Here is a 24,062-nt window from a genome sequence, read left to right as displayed (position 1 = left end):
AGGAGAAGACATTGAAGACTAATTTTTTTCATTTGTACCGAACATTTCTTACAACTGTTCTGAACCAGTTCCAAACATCTGAATCTGTTTTTCAGAATGTGGCTCATGTTAGAAAATATAGTTTCCAGATGGAAGTATGGTCAGACTTGGTTACTCTGAACCTGTTTGCGGACGCAGGAGAAAACACGCTCCACCGCTTCCCGCCACGAGCGAATGCCCGCTTGTGCAGGGCGCGTGGCATTCCACCCCGAGACTGACATGCTCCACGTGGGCTTTGCGAGCTCGCCGGCCTGGCAGCCCTGGGCTTGTGAGCTTGCTTGTGTGTCAGGAGCAGGTACACAAAGAAGGGTGGTTTCTGTAACTAGAAAGATGCCGCAAAGTGAGAGAACAAACTTGGATTTTCAGCTTCCTGCTAAAAATATCTAAACAACCCAATACATTATTCTGTAGTGTTCTGCAAGTTTGAATCATAGACATTAACAAAACTTTTGTCACCAGTACTTTTTATGGTACCCAGGTAACTGAATTACAGTTGGCCCTCCACAAAGGCCTTGAGCATCTGCAGATTTGGGTATCCGCCGGGGTCCTAGAACCGATTCCTTGCAGGTACTGAGGGACCACCGTATATTCAGTAACTCAGTCTTATAGGTAACTTAATATTTGCATTCGCTTATAGTGTCCTTTGATGCCTCAGTATGTGGTCTCTTAATTGAAAGCCATTATGTTTTTTATTTTTATTTATTTATTTTTTAATTTTTTTTTTTTGCGGTATGTGGGCCTCTCACTGTTGTGGCCTCTCCCGTTGCGGAGCACAGGCTCCGGACGCGCAGGCTCAGCGGCCATGGCTCACGGGCCCAGCCGCTCCGCGGCATGTGGGATCTTCCCGGACCGGGGCACAAACCCGCGTGCCCTGCATTGGCAGGTGGACTCTCAACCACTGCGCCACCAGGGAAGCCCATTATGTTTTTCTCCCTGTGAACACTCCTCTAACCTCAGAGTTTATTATACATTCTATTTTCATTTACTTAAGCAATACTTTATTAAGGACTTACTGTTTGTAGGTACTGTGTTAAGTCTTAGGGATGTGAGGCCAGAGGACAGTTAGACTTTCAGTCTGATTTATGAGGGGGTTTTAAAAAATACATAGTTGCTTAAGCCTGAGTATTTGTGCTTTTAGTAGGAGGAAGCATGTGCTTTATTTCTCCTAAGGAGAAAGAAATCAAAGCAAAATCTTAAAAGAATGTATTTTTTTTAAAACAAACTTACAATGTAAGAGTGTGTGTTCTAAAGAAGTTTTCTGGAACTCAGAACATATATCACCAAAACTAACTGTAGCCTCAAAATACATCTGTCTTAAGTTTTTATCTTAAGTTTTTGAATTTATTACCAAATGGTAAAAATTGATATAAAAAACCCCACTGTATCTTGGATACTTGTCGTAAATTTCCAAATATATTCTTTCAAGCTCTCAGTCTACCTCAGACTGACCCTATCTTTATTTTTTTCTTTTCTTTTTTTATAAATTTATTTACTTTTTAATTTTTGGCTGCGTTGGGTCTTCGTTGCTGCGCATGGGCTTTTCTCTAGTTGCGGCGAGCGGGGGCTACTCTTTGTTGTGGTGTGCCGGCCTCTCACTGCGGTGGCTTCTCTTGCTGCAGAGCACGGGCTCTAGGCACGCGGGCTTCACTAGTTGTGGCACGCGGGCTTCAGTAGTTGTGGCTTATGGGCTCTGGAGCACAGGCTCAGTAGTTGTGGCGCACGGGCTCAGTTGCTCCGCGGCATGTGGGATCTTCCCGGACCGGGGCTCGAACCCGTGTCCCCTGCGTCGGCAGGCGGACTCGCAACCACTGTGCCACCTGGGAAGCCCGTCTATTACTTTTTTTCTCTTTATTTTTGCTTTTGACTGGTAGTTTCAGTTGATGGCTGCTGTAGGTGACAGTCATTTTTCCCCGAGTGGTGTGAAAGTAATTGAGGGGAACCCTTCTTTAGAGCTTAGAGAAGTGCAAATGGGAAGGGGGTGCGTCCAGGAGGGCCACTGAGAGCATTTGCAGCACCTCTGCTGGCCCTGGCGACTTGCCCTTGGAGGACCACTTGCTGATTTAGGATGAAGTGGGGTGAGGACGATGCCTGAGAGGTTTTCCTGTCGTTAATGTTCAGATGGGGGTGGCTGTCCAAGAATATGGTAACTGAATAGAGATTGTCATTGAATTAACCAGCCAACCCATTATTGTGTTGAGCTACAGTGTTTCAGGTGGTCAGGGGAATGGAGTATCTCAAGTTGTGGTCTCGTTGTTCCTCTAAGTCTGGAAGGAAAAAGCATCCCTGAAGCAAGGATAAGTAGACTGCACACAGCTACATGTAAATTCTGAATAGCATAGCAGAATAATTATGTAAATTGAATATGCAGTCATGAAGGTAATAGGAGGTTTGGGTTATGTCAGTGCTGGGGCTGAATTGCCGGAGCAGGTTGCTTTAGGCGCTGGAATACTGCAGTGGCAATTTTGTTTTGCAAAACGTTATGTGATACCAGTTATTTCCATCCTTGAATAAGTTAACTTGATGAATTTGTTTATACAGAAAATAATTCTCCTACAGAGGGCTGAAGCAGAGGGGATAAACAGAAATGGAAGGAAACATTTACTGTAGAACTACTCACATCTTTCTTGTTTGGCCCTCTATGCCTTATCACTGGTGAGATTCTCCTAACAAACGTGCTGCCCTTTGAGCGGCTGGTGACGGCAGTGACCCGCTGGGGGTCTGCATGATGTCCACACAGGAGAGAGCTGGTTTTGCATCATTCACATACTGTCATAAATGACATGAGAAAGGTGGCCGTCATTGGTGGGGCTGAGTTTCTTTGTGTGCCTTCACCGTGTCCTTCTCACTACCTGTCATCCCTGCAAGCCACTGAGGCTTGAATTTGTGGCCATTCCCAGCACACTGGCCCTTTTGGCAACCAAGATATAATTGGGTCTGTCTTGCCTCTGCAGGAGAACCTAAAAGAATCTGCCCAGAAGCTGTTATATAGAATGGTAGTGAAACAGAAAAAGGTGTCAGCATTTCAGAAAGAGACATTTATTTATTTGTTTGTTTGTTTGTTTATGTTTGGCTGCCTTGGGTCTTGGTTGCTGCGCTTGGGCTTTCTCTAGTTATGGCGAGCAGGGGCTACTCTTCGTTGCGGTGCTCAGGCTTCTCATTGTGTTGGCTTCTCTTGTTGCGGAGCACGGGCTCTAGGCTCACGGGCTTCAGTAGTTGCGGTGCGTGGGCTCAGTAGTTGTGGCTCGTGGGCTTCCGTAGTTGTGGCACGCGGGCTCTAGAGTGCAGACTCAGTAGTTGTGGCACGCGGGCTCAGTAGTTGTGGCTCGCGGGCTCTAGAGCGCAGGCTCAGTAGTTGTGGCGCACGGGTTTAGCTGCTCCGCGGCCATGTGGGATCTTCCTGGACCAGGGCTCGAACCCGTGTCCCTTGCGTTGGCAGGCAGATTCTTAACAACTGCACCACCAGGGAAGTCCCCAAAAAGAGACATTTAAAATCTTGGTGGAAAAAATGGACCACATGCCTCTTTTCTAATTAGGACCATATCTTTCTTCCCCTCTTCCCATTTTACATTAAATATATATTTTTCTACCTGTCTAGTGCTTTCCCCAGGTGTCTTTATAGCTTTTAAATATTGATGGTTAATATTGAAAATAAAGGCTAAGACAGTTGTGGCCTGGAGAGGATGCCATTTTGCATATGGAAGGATTCACGGAGCTGGAATATGAGGACTCGTGGTCTTCTCTTCAATGCGTTTTCTGTTGTGTATGCTTGGGCCTTGTGAAATGAGAGAGAATTTGGAGGAAGTGCTTCCTTTGAATGACTCTTGGAGGATTTAGTGGTCCATTTAGCTATATAAAGATTCTTTGAATGTACATAAAGAAGGGAACTTAGCCAAAGGTTGTGACTTGACTACTGAAGCTTCATTTAAATGAAGCCGTGGAGATTTGCTTCTAATGCAGTTTCTAGGAACTCATCTGGTCCTTGCCCCCCTCTCCACCCCCAGTATTAAAGTTAATAGGAAGCTAAAATGCTACTTCTCAATTAAGAGTGAAGATATATATTTTTTAAACTGTGAAACACCACTCTTACTGCAAAAGACGTATAAAGTACCCAAAACACGTTAAGTGTATTTTTTGCATACCACACTGTCCTTAATATTTATGTTGCTACTTTCTTCTGAGGAACTTAGTTAACTTTTCAGATATTGTTTTCTCAATCAGGATCTAAAAGAGTAGCAGCATTTACCTGAGAAATATTTTTATTCAGCCAGCAAGCCCAATAGTGGTGTATTTTAAGTAACTAATACATATTTTCTAATGTGCTCTTATATATGTAAAATTTCTTGGACACAAAAGCAAACCATTAAACTTGTTTTGCTAACGAGTACAGAAAACCTAGATAGTCAGGTATCTCCCCATCAGGTAATAAAGTAAATGAAACCAGCAGCTTTTCTTCTTCTATTTTCTTGTTCTTTCTTTTATTCACGTGCCGTGACTTAGCTTTGACCCAAGACATTGGATAGTTGAACAGACTGAATTAGGTATTTTGGATACTGTACCAGCAGAAGAGAGTGTAGGTTTCTTTGGCATGTGGTTACAAAGGACTTTTGAGCCCTTTAGGTGTTGGCGAGGAACAAGGAAGACGTGTCCGTGAGCCTCAGGCGTCTGCCCATTGGCCTGCCCTGTCCGCTCCTGGTCACTACGTCCAAGCTCCGGGCCAGGGGTGCAACCAGGTGCCCCCTTCCCCTTCCTAAGATTGCCTTCTCTTTGACAAAGGCGCCGGGCCGTGAGGTCTTCTTAATCCCCGTGGGGATTCCTTTCCTTCGAGAAAGGAAGGATAACCATCTCAGAGACTTCCTTGTACATGTAAAAGGCCAGTGACAGGCCACCTTGTGACCCTTCCTCTATCTGATTTGTCTTAAAGCAGGATGAGCAGTGAGGGAGCTGTCAGCCGCCTTCAGTTCAGACCCTGCCGTCTCTGATAGCCCGTGATTCCCTTTACGCTCCCTGGCGGGGACGGATGCCCAACGTCACTGACCCTAAACAGCAAGTTCTGCTGACTCATGCTCTGTGCCGGATGCAGGAATGGGCCACAGTGGGCCTGGTGGGAATTTGTTCCTGCCCGTCCAGGGAGCTGCAGTGGACTTCAGAGCGGTGGCCTGCTGGCCTTGTGGTTGTGTGGGAGAGGTGAGGTAGGTCCCACTGCACCCGTCGGAGGAGAGGTGAGAGGTGAGGAGGCCCTGGGCAGCAGGAGGATGTTAAAGGGGCATTTTTCTGGAGACACCTTCCTTTGAAGTCTTCTTAAGTGGAATTTTAGGGTGTTGCACGTGTTGCCGTAGGAGATGTGTTGGGGATGTCAGAGTCGGAAGATAAAGAGCAGAAGGCGTCACAGGCTGATTTTTTAAATTATCGTTAAAAATGTCTGTGCTTTTGAAAAGTATGAAGTTCTGTGCGGATGCAAAACTTGTCACGTGGTACATAAAGATCTTTTTGCTAGTTGTCTTCTGCCCAGACAGAGCTCCCTGTGGGGTGTTGGATGCAAAGCCACTGTGAGAGCATCAGTCACGTGAGAGGCCGGCCTTTGCTTCACCCACCTTTCCGTGGAAGTCCGTGTGACTGAGCTCTAAAATGTTAAACAGGGAGCTGGAGCGTTCGAATTAAGAAAAAAGACACTGTGGGACTTCCCTGGCGGTCCAGCGGTTAAGACTCCGCGCTTCCACTGCAGGGGGCGCGGGTTCGATCCCTAGTCAGGGAACTAAGATCCCACAAGCCGAGTGCTGTGGCGAAAGAAAGAAAAAAGACACTGTTCTCTCTCTCTCTCTCTCTCTCTTAATTTTAGAAAGGCAACACCCTTGAACTTCCATTAGATTACTAATTTTATGTGTAGCCCGATTCCTGTAGGAATGATGTAACTTCATGCTTCTTCTGTTGGGGTAGGTGGTGAGGTTTTCTCCTCGTAGGCCTTGCCATTTGCTCTGCCTAATTCTCCACCTACATACCTCATACCTCACCTGATTAAACCGAGGGTGGGCTGCACGTCTCACCGGTTGTCATAGCCACCTTGGCGGATCAGAGAAGATACTTATGAATCCAGGAAGTGGGCTTCCGGCTGCTAACGCTGTCCTCACTCTCCCCGTCCTGGGTCGTGGGAACGCTGGGCGTGAGTAAGGCTGGCGTCTTAGGACTTGGCACAGACAGCCAAGTATTGGCCCTTGGAAGAATATCCCATAGTAAAAGGGCACTGAAAGGCATGCTTTCTGCGCAGGTCGTGTGATGTCTGATTTGCCCGATCCTTTCTGCCGTGTTGCAGTGCCAGGTGGTGCTGCAGAGCTGGGGGGCTAATGTTGATGTTTGTTGAGCTTCTGGGATCGGATAACACATCAGCTCACCAGACATTGCTTCCATCTTACTTCTGGTGGATCTTAATTCAGTCCATAAAACTCAATAACCTTTAGATTTTCAATGATAATTCGTGACTTTGTGATTTTTTTTTCCCCCATCTACAGTATATTCAACATTAAAAATGCGTTTAGCTCTTTCAGGAGAACTTTCTACTGTACTTTCTCTTTCATTTTTTTAAAACATTCTTCTTTATAAAATGGTCAACTGGAGCTTTCCTCAGGACAGGGTTCTGATGTTATTGGAAGGCCACCCAGGGATGAACTGGAGTAACAGAGGCGTTCACCAGGGAAGGTTTCCAAGGCCTGGAGGGTCCCCCAAAACGCCAGGCCAGTGCTGGATGCATAGTACGTCTCCACGAGGAGGTGAGACCTTCAGGCCGGTCTCAGGACGGAGACAGGGGCTCTGGAGCCGGGCAGGTTCTGGCCCAGTCCTGGGACGGCTGCTTCCTGGGCCGAGTGTGTAACCTCTTTGTCCCTGTTTCCTTATCCTTGCACAGTTTGATTGTAAGATGTGAAGGCGAGGCCTGTTGAGTTTGAAATACACATTTTAAATGAAAGCAAGCTGGGTTTCTGTATCTTTCCTAATTTTGCTATTCCCTTCCTAGAAATTTAGCACAATTAATGTACTTCAGGAGTACTTGATCGTTTAAGAGCTACCTAAGGTAACAATTGAAATTATTTGTCTTCGAGGCAGAGAACTTAAAAACTCGATTGATAATTTGTCTTTGCAGCTTGTTGTTCAGAAGTAAAATAGAGCCCCCTCCCCTAACCCCCTCTCTCCTCCACTTCTCAGCTCTCCTTTCTCTTTCTCAAGCAGAAGCGTAGGGTGAAGAATTTGCGGGTGGCAGTTAGGAGTCGGGGGCCAGCTCAGCACCCGAGGGCTGACTGCCTGGGCGGACGGGGGCTCCTGTCCCCCGATCCTGCCCAGATGCTCTCTGCCTTGCGTTGCCTTGTAGGGAGTCTCAGGCATTCGGACCATCTGCTGATCGCTGCTGGGCCCTTGGCCTAGGGAGCTCCAAGGGCCTTCGTGTGAAGGTGGTGTTGACTTCTGCGTTTCTTGTCTGTCGTGCAGAATTTGTCTTGACTCTTATTTCATTAGTTTATTCTGTCACCTGCATTTTATCACATCCCAGTTCAGCTGTTAAATAAAACTTTGGTCTTAGGACTTGTAACATTTTTATTTTATTTTGTTGGGTTATTTTACTCCATGATGTATCACATTTTATATTGCCTTCATTGATCCTTTTAAACTTTTAGTCCTTGATCTTGTCGCTTTTTTAGTTTGCCTCTTTATCTTTTAATTTTCTTTTTCCTTGTTTAAAAACTTAGAGGAAAATCTGAAGTTGAGAGGCCAGACGCTTTTCTCCTACCAGCCTTGAGACCTCGACCCTAGCGGCTCATGTATTTTATCATACGTGATCTTTCTGAATCACGACAAGCCATACACTTCCTGTGCCAGAGGCATCCCTCACTTCTCATCCATGACATTCAGTTTTTTATTAAAAGGCCTTTATGTATGTAAAGTATAAGGATATGTTTCAATACTCTCTGCTCTTCTGAAAGATGGTTGTGTGACACGTCGGCTTGATTTCCTGAAAACGGACCTGTTTGATCTTCACGCGCCTCCAGGTTGATTTTCCCCGGTGTGAGGGGGCCCGTCACTGACGTGTCCTGTCTCGAGGGTCTGTGTGGTGGAGAATCCTCGCTGCCCCCGCTCCGCCCAACCCCGCCACTGTCCACACAGCTTCACCCGCTGACTCCACTCCTCTCGTTATGTTTGGCTCCACGATACGGTTCCTTTTCAAACCGTCTTTCCTTCGAGGACTTAGACCCTTAGGCTGGTGCTTACCCATGTTTCCCTGCGCTCTGTAATAAATCAGGGCAGCTAGCCGGCTTTCCAGGAAGTTCTAGCCCTTTGCATAAAGTCGTGTTTAAAAAACCTGTACTCGTTTCTCACCGAAAAGACTTCATTATTTACATGCTCTATCTTAGCTTGGATTTATGTGTCCAGCCCCACTTCAGGTACTGTCACTGGGCCCATCGTTGTGGACTCTTAGAGCCATACACTGAATATGTCCTTCCAGAGGGATGACTCCCTCCATGTGGATTCCTCCTCTCTGAACCCAGCAGTTGTTTCTTGGAGTTTTCATCAGGGTGGTGTAGGTTTTGATCACTTGGGGTTGGGCGAGGCAACCACAGAACTTTAGAGCTCGGTCTGGCAGGGTGACCTAAGTGTCACTTAGCCATGGACCCTGCGAATATCCCGCTGCCCGCCACTGGGACCTCCCTCTCATGGTGAAATGTGACATGTAAGTAAAGCTGGTGGAGGGATGGTGGCCCTACGGTGGCCAGCAGCATCCCCAGAAAGATATAACCCTTTCCAAGAGTACAACGGCCTGCCTAGCTTCACGAGGGGGTGGCCCTGCATCTTGGCCTCACCAGTAATGGTGGGCGATAAGGGTCAAGAAATGAAAGAACTCTGTGAGTCCGGAGGGGAGGTATACAGATGTACGGGGTTTGAAAACTTGCTAGGTTTCACTCTACTTTGGTAGTGGTTTAGCCCCATTTTACTGAGCTTCGTCAAGATAGAATCTGCGTGGGGTTTTCGTAAATGAGTTAAGGAGAAGAGCGCTGTAGCTGCACGTGGTCAGGGCTGTGTATGTGTTTGTTGATTTCACGGTTACTTGTACTGTTTAATTGGTCAGCTGAAGTTTATAAGTAGCCCACCTGACCACGTACAAGGAATACAGAGATAAATAAGACACATTTCCTTCTTGAGCTAACAGGATAGTTGGAGAAAGACATATACACACACACAGCTGGCGCTTTGGTTTTACTGCATTGCAGTAATGTTACCACCCAGTACTGTGTGTTTTAAACATCCCTTGTGTGGGGGTACATCACGTGGCATGCAGAGAGTGTGAGATCTTACTAATCCAGACTTTGGTGGCCAGAAAATGGTTCTCTGACTGAGTGATGTCCAGCTGAGCCTTGCAGATGAGTGCGCGAGGGACAGTGGAGGGAGGAGAGATGCGCGTACGCTTCTGGGAGCGGTCCTGTATATCTGCAGGGTGGAGGGTGGAGAGTTTGGGGTGTGGGAAAAGTAGAAAAATAAAGTTCATGTTGCCGATGATTAAAAACCGCGCACCGAGAATCTCAGACGTCAGTACACGTGGGGCTGCGGCTTTGGGCGGAATGATTCGGTCGGGTCTGTGTGTGAGCGGGGACGCTCTGCTGGTGCCTGGAGCTGGGTTCGCAGGGCATGTTCGGGCGTCAGGACTGAGCCACAGAGCTCGGGGACGCGGCGGGCAGGGCCGGCCCAGGGGGCGCGTGGAGGCAGCCGGGGCTTCTCCGGGCCACGGCCAGTCGGGGCTGGACCCCGCACAGCTGGCTCTTCTGGCCGTCCTGGCTGGCGGGGCGTCGGGCCGGGGCCAGCCCTGCAGCTGTTGGCGGCGCCCTGAGGTTCTGGATTCGCGCCAGGCAGCCCGTGGCCTCGTCCCGGACCTCGTAGTGTCGGGTTGAGGGGTGGTCCTTGTGAATAAGTACCGCTTCCTTCTCCCCAACCGGAAGAGCTGCCCTCTTCGTGCGTTCAGGCTTCCCAGATTCTAGCTGGGGAGAGGAATGTGTACGGCCGTGTTTTGGCTCAGACATTGCGAAAGACCAGCCTTGAACCTTACAGATTTGGGTCGCGGCTGTGGCCGTGGGATACGTGTCCTCTCGCCAGCAGTCTGATGGCGGGTGGCCCTGCCCCTGGCTGGTGACGGGGACGAGGCGGGGAGGCCGTTGTCACGGTCGGAGTGGGACGTGATACGCGTCTGAACTAAAGCAGGGGCCAGGAGTATAGAGGCGAGTGGCCTCTGGGCGGGTGTTGAGACTGTTGATAAAGGCTGTTCCTTCTCTTCACGTGGCCTAGGTGATGTGGTCACGACGCAGAGGGTCCCGTCCCTAAGTCTCCGCAGTTGATTCCGCCCGTGGGTCTGAGCCGCAGTCAGAGAACAGCTCCCGGTCGAGTGTGCCAGGTGCTTGGAAAGGTCGAATCTTGGAGCAAAATGTAATTACTCACCTCATTTTATGGATGAGAAAACTGAGACTCAGGGAAAAGAAATGACGTATCCAGAGTCACAGACAGACAGGTTATAAATGACAGAGTTGGAACTTGAACCGAGGGCTGTCTGAAATCAGTGCTCCTCGTTGGCTTAAAAAAAAAAAAAATTCTGTCTTTAGCTCTTTTGGGGCAAAGCAGTTTTAATATAACAGTTGAAAATCCAAATGAGCTTATTGCAAAATAGTGGCAAAGGCAATCTGATGTAAATAACTTCATCTTGTCTGTGATTGTAATGTCTTGGGGTGAACATTGAAGACTTTGTAGCTTTTTTGACCGCTTGGTATGTTTTTGATTTGTACGTTGATGTCACGAGAAGATGTTAGCAAGGAAATGCTTAGATGTCTCGGGGCAGCATGAATAGCTCAAGGTCCACTGAGTTTAGAAATCCTCCAGTCATCAGAACTGGGGTGGTTGCTTCCCTTGGCTACAGGCATTTTGTCCGGGCATTTGGAGAGGTCCTGTCTGACTTTGCACGTTCTTGGAGGTTCCACAGAGTGCATCCTTGGGACAGACGGAACATCATTAGCACCTCTCTCCTCCAGCAGATTGACGTCTCCTCAGACCTGGGCTCTGGCGGGCTCCGAGGCAGTAAGCCTTTTTCTCCCGTAGGACAGTTTACCCCTGGTGCAGGAACCCCACTAAATCAAATTGTGTCCTTCACTGTGGCGTGGAGAGGGCACTGGGGAAGGACCTGCTGCCAGCTTTCTTTACCTGGCAGTGGTTCAGCTCCGTGACAGGCCTACCTCTGATTTAAACAAATTTGAGAAATATGTAAAGTTTTGGAAGCAGTTTTGCACTGATTTGATAAAAGAAACCACAAAACACTGCAGCGCAGGTGTTGAGAATGTTTGAAAGCTGATTGAGGGAAGCAGATGGCTTTAGTCAGTGGCATCCAGCCAAAAGAGCAGGTGCTGGTCATGTGACCGCTGGTTACCAGGGTAATCTGATTGCTCTTGGCGTGCAGATGAAAGGAAAGGGGCCCAGCGTTCAGCTGTAGTATTGTATAATTTGTGGCAGTTAGAGCGGAAATAAATGCTGGAAATGGAGCCTCATAGTAGGGGAGACTTCTGTCCATGTGTAGCGTAAACACTAGGACAGTTGGATGAAGAACTGTTGTATGGATTTTTTTTTTTAATTTAAAAAATATTATGCTTTCCGTGGATCTTTTGGGGGCTTGAAGTTTTTAGGACACTCCTTTTATTTATTTATTTATTTTTTTGTAAATTAAAAAGAACTCTTTAAACCTAACTGCTGCTTTGCTGTAATCTGAATTGTCGTAAGTTTTTTCCTTATGTGGCCATTTACTAGGCTCAGATATTAACAGAACAAAATAAAAACAAGCTCTGAGTATTTGAAAATGACTAGTTTATCAAATATTGTATTTATTCATTACAAAAATGCCTTTTAGGTTGTAATTATACTAAGTACTTTTGAAACATTTTACATGACATGCTTTACTTAAATAAAAGCATATTGGTATCTTGGCCTCTTTTCCTTTTGTAGTTGTTGGGATTGAGAAAAAATACTGTTTAGTGCATTCTGACAGCATACTTTTCTAGGAATTTACAAACTTAAATAAACTTTTCAAAGCTTTTCGAAATGTATCTTTTCTTTTCAAAATTTATTAGAATTTTAGGCTTTCTTGAAATAGTAAAAATAATTATTACTGAGGTTGGATTATTTGAAATGTTGGATAGTAAATGGTAATAATCAATATTAGAAAACCCTTGGGGCTGGGTTTTGGAAATTGGTATGGAAGGCAGCACCAAGTGTGCATTCTAAAAGAATGGCAAATAAAGGTTCTAAAGGTGATAGTAAACTTAAATTAAAAAAATTTTTTCTTACAGTTCATTTTTGTCTTTTGACTTATGTAACATTCAAATCCTATTAACATTTGATGGAAATATACTATGGAACGCGCACTTGAATTGCTGGGGTCACTTTGCTATATTTCTGTATTTTGGAGACCCAGCTTTTGAAAAAAAGGCCATCGTGACTACCTCAAAAAAAAGAAGTCTAGCACCAAAATAAAGCTGATTTTTACTTAAGGATACAGCGTTAAATAAATTTATGTAGAAGAGGAATTGCTATATATCTTGTTATGTTTTAAAAGGTTATAAATTGGATAAAAATGTATCTGAATGTTATAAAAGAGGATACCTAGTAGTACTGGTCAAGAAAAGGACTTAAACAGGAGTATTTAAAACTATCTGCAAGAGACACAGAAGAAATGATCATTATGTTCTAGTGTTCCTTGACAGTTTTAAAAACCATCTTCTGGTACCTTAAAAAGTTGATAGCAAAATGATTTCTTAATCCAGTTTTTCATTATGGCTTGGTGTATTGGCAGGGATCGTGCATTGTCTAGATGAACAAATGTATTCTGTGTGGTTTTAGGAGTTTTTGCATGCAGTTTTTCATTAGGTCAGATATCTGCTGAAGGTCATCAGTACGGGGTTTTGCTGTAAAAACTTAATTGAGAGTACTATTTAACTCTCGATGGCCCACGTGCATTGATTTATCAGTTGTTATCGATACTTTAGGGATATTGATGTGGGAAATACAAGGCGTGGGGCGTACGAAAAACCTTGTTAAAAAGTGAACACTAAGTGATACACTTTGAATTCTAGTAATAAGAAACCTGATTCAGAAGCAAGTGCTTTGAAGAAAAAGGCCAACAAGGGAAAAACAGAAGGTTCTGAGAATTCAGACTTAGACAAGACACCCCCATCATCTCCTCCTCCTGAAGAAGACGAGGACCCAGGTGTTCAGGTAATACCTTATTCTGATCCCGAGCTGTGGTTGTTTAGCGTGGGTGATTTTAGCTGCATATCGAGTGCACTGAACCTCCCTGGCTTTGTTATAGAGCTGCCGTAGAGATGGCTCTGTTGTCGCCCGGAACATTATAGCCATCGTGATGAGAGCTGGGGGGCCAGCCCAGAATTAAACTCCTGACTTCTTGGTTTTGCCATCTTTGACTCTGTGATAAGTAAAACTGAGACTCTTCATTTATTTCTGTACATGTATCTTTTGATGTTGATGTTAGTGTTAACATAGTCTTAATATGTTGGTTCATTTAAAGCTTCACCCACATTTCTGATTTTCTGCTAAGTTTGGTTCCTTGTCAGTTCTTTTATTTTGCAGAACAGAAAGTCCCAGTGTAATCTGTAGCTCGTCTTCAGGTTTCTGACATCTGACGGTCAGAGTCGAGATGTATTTGTGTAACCCTAAAGTTTCTGAACAAGTTAGTGACTTTCTGGACAGCAGCCCCACACAATTTTCCAGTGTTAGAGTCTCCTGGCTTTCGGAGACTTTTATAGGAATCAGTCAAAAAAACTGGCCCTGAAATAAACACCAGGAATTTAGGTTCTTGTGCGTAAAGTACACTGCCTTTGCTGATTGGACAGTAAGTAAGGGACCCCTACACGTGACCGTTAAACATTATTTCCTTGTTACGTTCCCTGGAAGCATGCCAGCTTGGTCCTCTGGGATGGCTGGGAATGTGGCTTCTGTGAATGACATCTAAGTTACCAAGGAGCAGTTACTGAGGATCCTGCTAGAAAAGCAAGCAGCCCCTGGAAGCGGGTTTGACCTTTTCTAATGGTTTGGTGCACTCTCAGTACTTCTCCCTGTACCTACTGATTTGCTTAAAAGTTAGAAACAAAGTACTTGCAATATACAGCTCTGTGCTAAAGAATTTCAGATAGATTTTGTGTGTGTGGGTTTAACTAGAACTCCCTGATATCTATAACTTCACAGAACGACGTAACCTTAGAGGACCTGAAAGGGCGGGGGGAGAGAGAGAGAGAGAGAGAGAGAGAGAGAGAGAGTGAGTGAGTGTGTGTGTGTGTGTGTGTGTGTGTGTGTGTAAATGAATGTGTTTCAGTTTGGTTTGGTTCTATAACTAACATAGTGATAAACTCTGGCAGTTAGAGTTAATCTTGTAATTTCCTCTAACTTTCCATATCAGTGAAAAGATATTGGGAAGGTAAGTAGCTATCTTTTAAAAAATTGTTTAGGGGGTTTTAAACTAAAGTATTTTTAATTATTTTGAGTTTATTCCTTATGCCCACAGGTGTTTTTTTTTTTCCCCTGAATTGCTTTTGCTTAAACTAAGACCTTTGTGCAGTAGTATTTGGACAATACTAAGAAGACTGTCACACAAGTCAAGAAAATTCTGTTGTTCTTTCACAAACACTGCTGTTTTTTACAAGTCTGTTTGCATTAACACAGACTCAAATGGACTTTATGAAATACTAGTGGTGTTTCTTTTTCCTTCTGCATTTCAGTTACAGAAAAATGCTAATCAATGCAAATGGACATCCGGGCATCCTTTCTAATTGGCTGGTGCTGAACTGTCACGGGTCAGACAGCTAATATCAGTAAACACACAGGTCCATGTTTCTCAGTGTCTCTTCTGTATCACAGCAACACAGGAAGTGACGCTGACTGCTTGTTTGTTGTATTTCTTCCTGTAGCACACGCGTAAAGGGCTTAAAGTTCTCGAGTTTTATGATCAACTTGTTTAAACGTTACTAAATGCCATGTCTTTTTTTTTTTCTTTTTCTTTTAACAAACTGAAAAGTTTGTGTCACAAAGTACAACAGTGAGACTGTGGTAACACATTTAAATTTGTTCTTCAGCATACCTGTTTTAACTATATGAAACTTTTCTAAAACAATCCAAGTTTAACAAGTTGACCTGTTATTGTAGTGTTAATTCAAAAGTTTTGAGCTTTCAATGCAGTTGGTTTAAATGCAGTTCTTATATTTTATTTTGATTCCCCCAAATGTTTCAAATAACAATAGTTTTAACAGACCATAAAAAGCCTACTATGTGATAAATAATTTTATTTTATGTTTGGAAATTGGGAAAGGAACCTTGATATCCAAAAGAAATGAACTTAAGATCAATTATTATTTAGAAGGCAGAGAAGCCATGTAACATTTAAAACTTTCAGAAGGTTGAGTTCTAATTGTGTTTTGGGGTTTCTTTTACTCTTATGAAGTGACCTTGTATCCACTATTACTAGCCCTATCACTGTTGCATAGATTTATAACACAAAGTTGATATGAGGGGAAACTTCCGTTATAAACATTATATTCACCAATATGCACATTTCTATTAGAAAAATAAACAGAAGTCTCTGTTTTTATTGTACTGGAACATTTCTTTAATATCAGAGTGGGATTTAGTGTAAAGTAGGTTTGTCTTAGACTCTGTCCAAGGATGTTTAGTTACTTGTGCTGCAAGAATACTAGGGCAGTGTGGCCCCAACCATGGAAACCTGATGAAACATCACAGTTGTGTCATTAGTAGCCCATTCTCCTCACAGTAATGACGGAAAGGTGAAACTGTAGATTCATCCATTTCCATTTAGCTAAATTGATATATCAAAAGAAATACAGATACTATACTAAATTTCACCAAATTAAAATGTTGTTCCTGATAATAGGCTTTTATATCTTAAAGAAACTGACAGCCAGAAGCAGGCAATGCTGAAGTAAGCAGAAGAGGCGGAGCTATTCCAGATCAGCTTTGGGAAAAGAGGAGGGAAGCCACATGACGTAGCCCGGCTTCGGAGCCTCATTGCTTTCTGATTTTCCCTTGGAAAGGTGGAGCTAGTTACTGATGACTGTAATCCTACTAATTGCGTTTGGCATTAACATGTCCCTTTAAGTGCGCTGTTTTAAGTGCTTTCAATGAATTCTCGTAGGAGATCTTCACAGTATACTGATGAGGCAGCTACTATCATTACCCCTAGTCTACAGACCAGGAAGCTGAGGTCCCTAAAGGAACTCGTCCAGGGTCACGCAGTGAGAGCCTGGCCTCATTCTAACGTGGGCACTCAGCTCCTGGACCCCCGAGGTCAAACTGCCCCTGGTGACGTGGGGCAAGATGGACGGTGGTAGGACCCCCTCTGACCTGGGTGTCACCTCCACGTGGAACTGGTTATTCTGTGCGGGGCTGGAGAGGAGAGAAGGGTCAGAGGTGGAGCCTTTGGCCCACATCACCGCTCCCTCTCGTCTGAGCCGCTAGGAAGTCTGTTAATAAGATGTCCCCACCCAGCTCCCAGATACCTCCCGGCAGAGGGGTACATCGTGCCTCTGCAGCCCTGGCTGTAGGGCTGAGTTCACAGCCTCGAATGACCCGTCTGACGGTCCTGTTATACACAGTCGTAATGTGAGCTGTCTCACATCCCCTTTGAGAGCAGGGCGAACACAAACTTAATTCAGTAAAATTGAGTGGTTCCCATTCTTTGAGACATGGCACGGGGGCTTGTTGGTCCTGACTTGTGCCCCGTAGGTCCCATGCCCGTCCCTCCTGACGTCTGCACGGCAGGGTGATTTGCCTCTCTCTGCCCTACGATCCCAACTTTAAAATTCGAAAGGCTCTTCAGAAGAGTTTATTTCATAATTCTTAGAGAACAGTCAGTATCAGTGTTACTTTTCTCAGTATTCTTTTTATTTCTTCCATGTGCTTTGCCAACTCACCCATGAGTTGTAATTGAACAGGGTTTTAAAATTTACACGTGTCATTTTAGAGTTATCTGAGATGTCATCACATACACATATTAATGAGAAGGTTATTTCTGTCTGTTTTTAATTAACTGACAAAACTATTTCTATATCAAAAAGGTCAAGCCATCTAGAATTGTTTTGAACAAAAAGTACAGAATCCTTTTTTCTGCTCCATTCATTTCACTCTCCAGAATTAATAGCTATTACAGTTTGTTGTGTCTTTTCAGATTTTTTTCTGTTATTGAAAACATACCCGTATACATTCATTTTTTAGCAAACATTCACTGAGTGTAGGGAAGTAAACAGGATTTACAGTATGTTTCTCTGGAGGAGTTTATATATTTATCGCCCACGCATACAAATAGATACACAAGGTTTTTTTGTAATCTTAGAACTATAAGCTAGCTATTGTTACTTGACTTGCTTTTCTTTTTACTTAACCATTTATCTGCTAGATGTTACCCAGATGCGTCATGTAGCTTACTAGACGTGCGCTTGCTGGGAAGGGGGATGGGCGTGTTTTACGTTTTGACCACACTGTCCTGCAAAGGTATACTGCGTTCTATTTTGACCACTGGGTGGGAGAGGGCCCATTTTGCCAATAATCCTATCAATACTAGCTAGTAACAGTCCTTCACATTTTCATCAGTGCAGTAAAAAAAATTTTTTTAATTCCTTTTCCTAGTCACTCATTATAAATTCTGCCATTCAATCCTTCAGCTCTTTAAAAATGTTCAGACTCTTTCTTTCAGGACCAAGATGAAAATACAAACTTTCTATTTAACTGGGTCTCTGAGATAGTTTTAGAACCTTGGATACTACTGTAACAATAGTTATCTAGAACTTTATTATTCACAAATTATCTTCTCATGCCTTCACTTTCTTTGACTTTTTCTTGTGGGGGAAATTTTTAAAACATACAAAACTAGAACAGTATAACGAACCCCTGTATATCCATCACCCAGCTTCAGCATTGCCTTCACGTTTGAGCAGCTTACCGGCTGAACGAGGAGGAAGATGTATCGTTACTTCCATGTCCCAGTTAAAGGTCACGTACCCGGGAGTGGCAGGGCCATCGCTGGCCGAGGCGCCTGGTTTCAGATTGCCCCCATTTCCATTATATTTGTTGCCACTGTGATATCTTCTGTGATTTGCAGGGTTAAAGTCACCAGCTTTTCTTTACGATTATTATTTTATAAATGTACCGTGCCATTCTGAGAAGGGGGAGAACAGCAGCTTTCTAAACCCAGGCTGTTGGGTTTTCGTTTTAGAAGAGACGGTCCAGCAGGCAGGTGAAGAGAAAGCGGTACACCGAGGACTTGGAGTTCAAGATCTCCGACGAGGAGGCCGATGACGCAGACGCTGCTGGGAGAGACTCGCCCTCCACAACCTCGCAGTCGGAGCCGCAGGTGAGTGGCCTGTGCAGTTCTCGTGTGCATTTCAAAAGATGGGCTGGAGGGCTTCCCTGGTGGCGCAGTGGTTGAGAGTCCACCTGCCGATACGGGGGACGCGGGTTCGTGCCCCGGTCCGGGAAGATCCCACATGCCGTGGAGTGGCTGGGCCCGTGAGCCATGGCCGCTGAGCCTGCGCGTCCGTCCGGAGCCTGTGCTCCGCAACGGGAGAGGCCACCACAGTGAGAGGCCCACGTACCACAAAAAAAAAAAATCAGAAGATGGGCTGGAAATTTTATAGCTGGAATCTGAGAAGTTCAGTAGAAGCGTCGGACTTTGAGCTGGGAATATTCGTCTCGTGTTGGTGAACACGCTATGGGAAATTAGTCCTTTAGGAGTGTCTTTTAAAAAGCCCCGTTCACTGGGATTTATTTTTGTACAAGCCTGTGATATGTAATTTGACACAATTTTGGAGAATTAATGGTCTTTGTTGAAGATGAGGCAGACCTAGGATGCAAGGAGGCTGAATTTACCTCGGAGAGTTCAGTGCCGTAGCTTCTGGGACTTTAATACACCACTCAAGCTTGTCTCCTGCTGCTTGGCACTGTAAGAGCCCCTTTATGAAATTATTGCCTTGTAGTACCCAGCAGGGCCTACTTTATTCTCTGTGCCATGTAAGTGATGGATAAAAGAGTTTGTATAAAGTATGGGTAGTAATGGAGGATTGATTATTGTGAAGATCTTCCCCCCACACACACAAAAGCCCTCTTCTTACTGTTACTGTGCTTTAGTTAACAAACTGGTAACCCATTGAAAAATATATTAAATACAGTTTTGTATTTTATTTGGTAATTTGCGCTCTGTTGTTATATAGCGTTTTATGTGACCTCCATAGATAAAAAGCTGCCTACAATAACAGAATGATGAGTATATTAACCCCATGGGTCCAGACGAGGAAAAGTTATGTCTCTGCTGTCACGCAGAGATCATTTTCTCTTAGCAGCTGGAATTTCTGAACGCTCCTTGGCTTTAGGGACCCATGCTAGTCCACACAATTAAACCACATAATCGTGAAGTAATAAACACAGCTCTTCCTTTTGGCTTTCTGCAAGGGAGATTTTTGTTCTTTTCAGTCATATTCCCCACTGGTGATCGTACCCAGTGATTTAAAGGGTATGAACTTAAAGGGTATGGAAGGAGGTGCAAAAGGGAATGATTTCTTGCTTTTACAGCTTAGAATGAAATACTTTCTGTTTGGATTCATTCATTCCACTTTATGTTTTAGGAATCTGTTGATGCAGACGGTCCAGTGGTAGAAAAAATTATGAGTAGTCGTTCAGTAAAAAAACAGGTAAGCACCGTGTAGAGCTATCAAAACCTGTGGGGTGTGTGTGACTCTTAAATTATTTTTTGCTTTATAATTTCCTTTAAAAATTTCACTGTTGGGCTTCCCTGGTGGTGCAGTGGTTGAGAGTCCACCTGCCGATGCAGGGGACCCGGGTTCGTGCCCCGGTCTGGGAAGATCCCACATGCCGTGGAGCGGCTGGGCCCGTGAGCCATGGCCACTGAGCCTGCGCGTCCGGAGCCTGTGCTCTGCAACGGGAGAGGCCACAATAGTGAGAGGCCCGTGTACCACAAAAAAAAAAAAAAAAAAAAAAAAATTTCACTGTTGAAAATGAAACTTCTGGTGATGTTTCTAATCCTGTCTGATTTATTAGTCCAATATCAATCTTTGGGATGTTCAGCCCAAAATGAAATTAAAATGTAGCAAACAATCAGTGCTTTATTACCCCATTTAGAGTAGGCAAGAACTCAAACGTCTCAAAAGAAATATATTAGGACTCCTAGAGTTGTAGGCTGCCTTTTTCATAAATATTATTTCCGAAAAATCATGACCATGAATCTATCTCTCATCTCTCTTAGGGAGGTCCCTACCCCAGCCCCCCACCCCCCGGAAGATCTCTTTATCATGTTAGCAAGTAGATGTTTTCTCATACTTTTCATATGCAATTGAAGTATTAGTATTCTTTTGTTAGTGCAGAAGTGAAATACAGAACTATTTTCAGTGTAATTTTTGAAGATAATGTGACTTATCCTTCCAAATTATTCGGAATTCATGCTGATCTGCGAAGGTAAGCCCTAAGTACCTGTCACTAGCCTGGTGCCCATGTCACTGAGGGGCAGATACACGCCGTGACAACAAATTCCAGGAACACTGCATCTTCTTTTACTGATGGAGACTCCCCATTTCATCCCACCCTTCTTGCCCAGTTTGAGAAAACACTTTACTTTGAAGAAGCACATAGGCATCCAGATGCATTTACATATTCCAGCAAACCGTGTTTGGTGTCTCTAGAAAATGGTCTCCTTTAGACATCGGTGTCTGTCTTCCAGCTTGAATCATTGTCAAAGGCAGAGTTGTTACTTTTTATTGCTTTCAAGGTGTGTGGAAGACAACCTCATTGTTTTGACATGTAAAATAAGCTTTTTTTTTAAAAGATGTATACAAAGTGTAATTTCCAGGGAGAGAGATGAGGAATGTAGGAATTACGAGATTTAAAGTGAGCTTCTGGGTTTATCAAACAGGAAACGTTGACTATTCAGATACTATCTAGAGATCCTTGAAAATGGTATTGCACCAGCCGTAAACTGCTCTTTACCTTTGCTCCAATACTCTCTGCTTTTGTATTGTGTTATTCAAAGTATAGATTTTTATCAGAAGATAAAACTCTGGTTCAAACAAAAATAATCAAGAACAACATGTCAAGATATTTTCATAATGAGTGTAGGTAGTGGGAGTGTATGGGGTGTCTATCTGGTAGCTCTTTGAACCTGAGGATTTCCTCTCTGATGAACATAAAATCTCAACCAAATTTCCCACCCGTTCAAGCAGAAATGAGCACTATTTAACTAATTGGAAAGGTTGCATTTTTGTCCTTCTAATGACTCTAGAACTGTTAACTTGTGAATTGTAGGTATATGGCAAAATTTGAATGCTTGGTGTACTTTAAAGAATAATCCCCTTCAGCGAATTGAAGTGGCTTGTTTGAATAAATAGCACGTGGTTTGGATGGGTTATAATAATTTTCATTCAACCGATAGTGCTTCAGCAGGCATACCCAGCAGGTTTGGGGGTTGCAAATTATAATTAGCTCTGTTATTCAGAGCTGCTTAGACGACGCATGATGTAGGGCATCACTTTTTCTTTCTGTTTTGCCCACCGGAGGGCATTTTTTGTTTTTTCTTTCCAACCCTTTAAAGATAGGTGCCCACAGTTGAGGAGTAGGTATTGCTGCCACTTACAGATGACCAGGTTTATCTTAACACAGGAGATTAAAAATCACTGTAACTGTACTTGAGGGTAGAGTATTTGTTGAGTAGGTGACTTTTAGGATGGAGAAAATTAATGGGAAATTTCCTCTGGAAGGAGAGATATGCCTTGAGGTATGATTTAAAATAAGAAAGAGGTATGGAGCCCATTGAGTCGCTTGTAGATTAGTGGCATTTCATAAAGGGCCATAGAAAACCGTTAGAAGGTTGTAAACATTAGCAGGTGCTAACTTTTTAAACTGCTCAAGTTCTCCAAATAGTTACTTTAGTTATCAGCTTCAGTAATATTGGAGGAAAGTGTAGCAGATAGAAGCAAAAGGAAATTTGAGATTTTCCCCCGGATTCTAGCTATGCCTGCTGGTCTGTTTCCTATTACCATGAATAATGGAAGACATGGCTGTGAGAAGGTGCCTTTGTCTCCCACTGGCAGCACTATGGAAACTGGTTAAGGGCTCAGAGCCTCCCCAGCATGGTGCCGACACATAGTGGGGACAGTTAACGGGTTTTGCAATCAGCTGACCTCATCACTGTAGCCTGAGAAGCATCAGCGGTTATGGTGGAGTCGTGCAAACTCACAGAACTCATCCGGCAGAACCTCCCTAACTCCGCACCGCGTGTTACATAGGGATGGCTCAGGCACTTACGTTGTTCTAAACCCAAATCAGTGTGCGTGAGACCCAGTGCAAGGGACATAGGTGGTACTTGTATTTGCATTTCGAGGTAGATTTAAGAATGGACTTTTGGATTGTATAAAGGTTAATTTTCTTCTTTTCCACATTTGGTCATCATGTAGCCCCTTCTGCTTTGAGCCATCTGTCTTTGGGGGAAAACAGTTCAAATCCTTTTTGCACCAGAAGGTCAAAAATAGTTTTGAAAGTGGATTCTGTATTATGATGTCCTATTTTCTTCCTAAATGAAGTATGATTTGGCATCTCTGGTAGAATATACAGCAGGTTGGGCCAGAAGTAGGAATGGATTCATACCTTTGCTTTATTGTTACCTTTATCAAGGCGCTTTCTCATTCTTTTGTGCATTGTTTAACAAAATTTCTGCCTTTTCACACTACAGTTTAGCTTTGTTTCCCCAGTGTGACTGCTTAATTTAGTAATAGGATGCTTGGGAAAGGTCATTCATTCTTTCAGGCCAACAGGATTATCATTTGCTGAACGGCTGTTTTAGAATCCAGGTGACCAGAAGAGTTGATTTAGTGCCTGGTCAAGGTTTCTGTTTCATGTGAACAGTGGAACAAGCATGGTTCAGTATGTTTGGAACTTTCAATTTCTTGTGAACAGTAAGGATTTTGACAGACTGCTTTAGGAGTCTAATGAATGAAAAGATACACACATTTCTCAAAACTAGTCTATCGAGCACATAAAATTACTTTAGAGGCCTCTCAAATTTAACGGTAACTGTCCTAGAAATAAATTTGAGTGGGGTGTGTGTGTGTGCGCGTGCACGCGTGCACACACACACCTGCAGAAATAGTGCCTTGACTCAGTTATGCATCGGATATGCCCATTATGGAAAGGCTTCGGAACACTGGGGCATGGGAGGTAGAGGCTGGGGCTGTTTTCAGCTGTCAAGAGAGTCTGGTCAGACCGACTGCCGTTTAGCGCGTAATTAAAGTGATGCTCCTGAGAGCTTAGGAATGCACACACTTTTGTTAATTGTTTTGCCCTAAGTAAAGCAGAAGAGGCCAGCGTGATGATATTTATATGAAATGAAGGGCAAAACAGCTCTATTACAGCTCTCTACGTACAGCTCTGGGAGCAAGAAGCTGATCCAGTATGTGTGGTCAGTTAAACAAAGCACAGGGTTCTAATTTGGGACGTCCAAGAGAAATAGGTCCTGGGACAGTTCTCTACAAGCTCCAGGTGCTACTAAATGAGGTCTCAGAACCTGATCACCTCCTCCCAGACAGCCTGAGACTCTCTTGTTGAGATCTCCACAGCACACCCCCAGAGGCATAGCTGATCGTGATGAGAAAATGGGTGTTCACGAGAGTCAGGGACAGACAGCTGATGGCGTTAAGAGTCGGAACTTTCTGGAGCAGAATCGAGACAGAATGAAAACTGCCCCTTTGTTCAAGAGTTGATCTGTGTGCTTTGAGGCCCACTTAGAAGTTACAGACAGTGAGGCCACTTAGAACGAGATGGAAAGGGGACAGTACGGGAGGAAAGATCCGGAAGAAGGAAATCAGGAGATAACAGAACATAGAAAGGATAAAGCGTGTCTTTTTACTACCTCAAAGGTAAGTAATTTTGAAAAACTCTTTCAG

The 24,062-nt window shown here is 44.0% G+C and overlaps 1 protein-coding gene across 4 annotated transcripts in view; it reads left to right on the top strand.

Annotated features, from left to right (window-relative positions):
* The window catches only part of CHD7 (chromodomain helicase DNA binding protein 7), a 178,469-nt gene that overhangs the window by 97,614 nt on the left and 56,793 nt on the right, over positions 1-24,062 (top strand). For all 4 annotated transcript variants that reach the window (XM_079901672.1, XM_079901671.1, XM_079901669.1 and 1 more), the window contains exons 4-6: positions 13,173-13,314; positions 18,335-18,472; positions 19,740-19,805. In XM_079901672.1, the coding sequence (XP_079757798.1) occupies positions 13,173-13,314; positions 18,335-18,472; positions 19,740-19,805 (346 nt within the window). The remainder of the gene's footprint in view (positions 1-13,172; positions 13,315-18,334; positions 18,473-19,739; positions 19,806-24,062) is intronic.

This window comes from Stenella coeruleoalba, assembly GCF_951394435.1.
Source record: "Stenella coeruleoalba genome assembly, chromosome: 17".
Lineage (NCBI taxonomy): Eukaryota > Metazoa > Chordata > Mammalia > Artiodactyla > Delphinidae > Stenella > Stenella coeruleoalba.
This window is presented reverse-complemented; position numbering and strand designations above follow the sequence as displayed.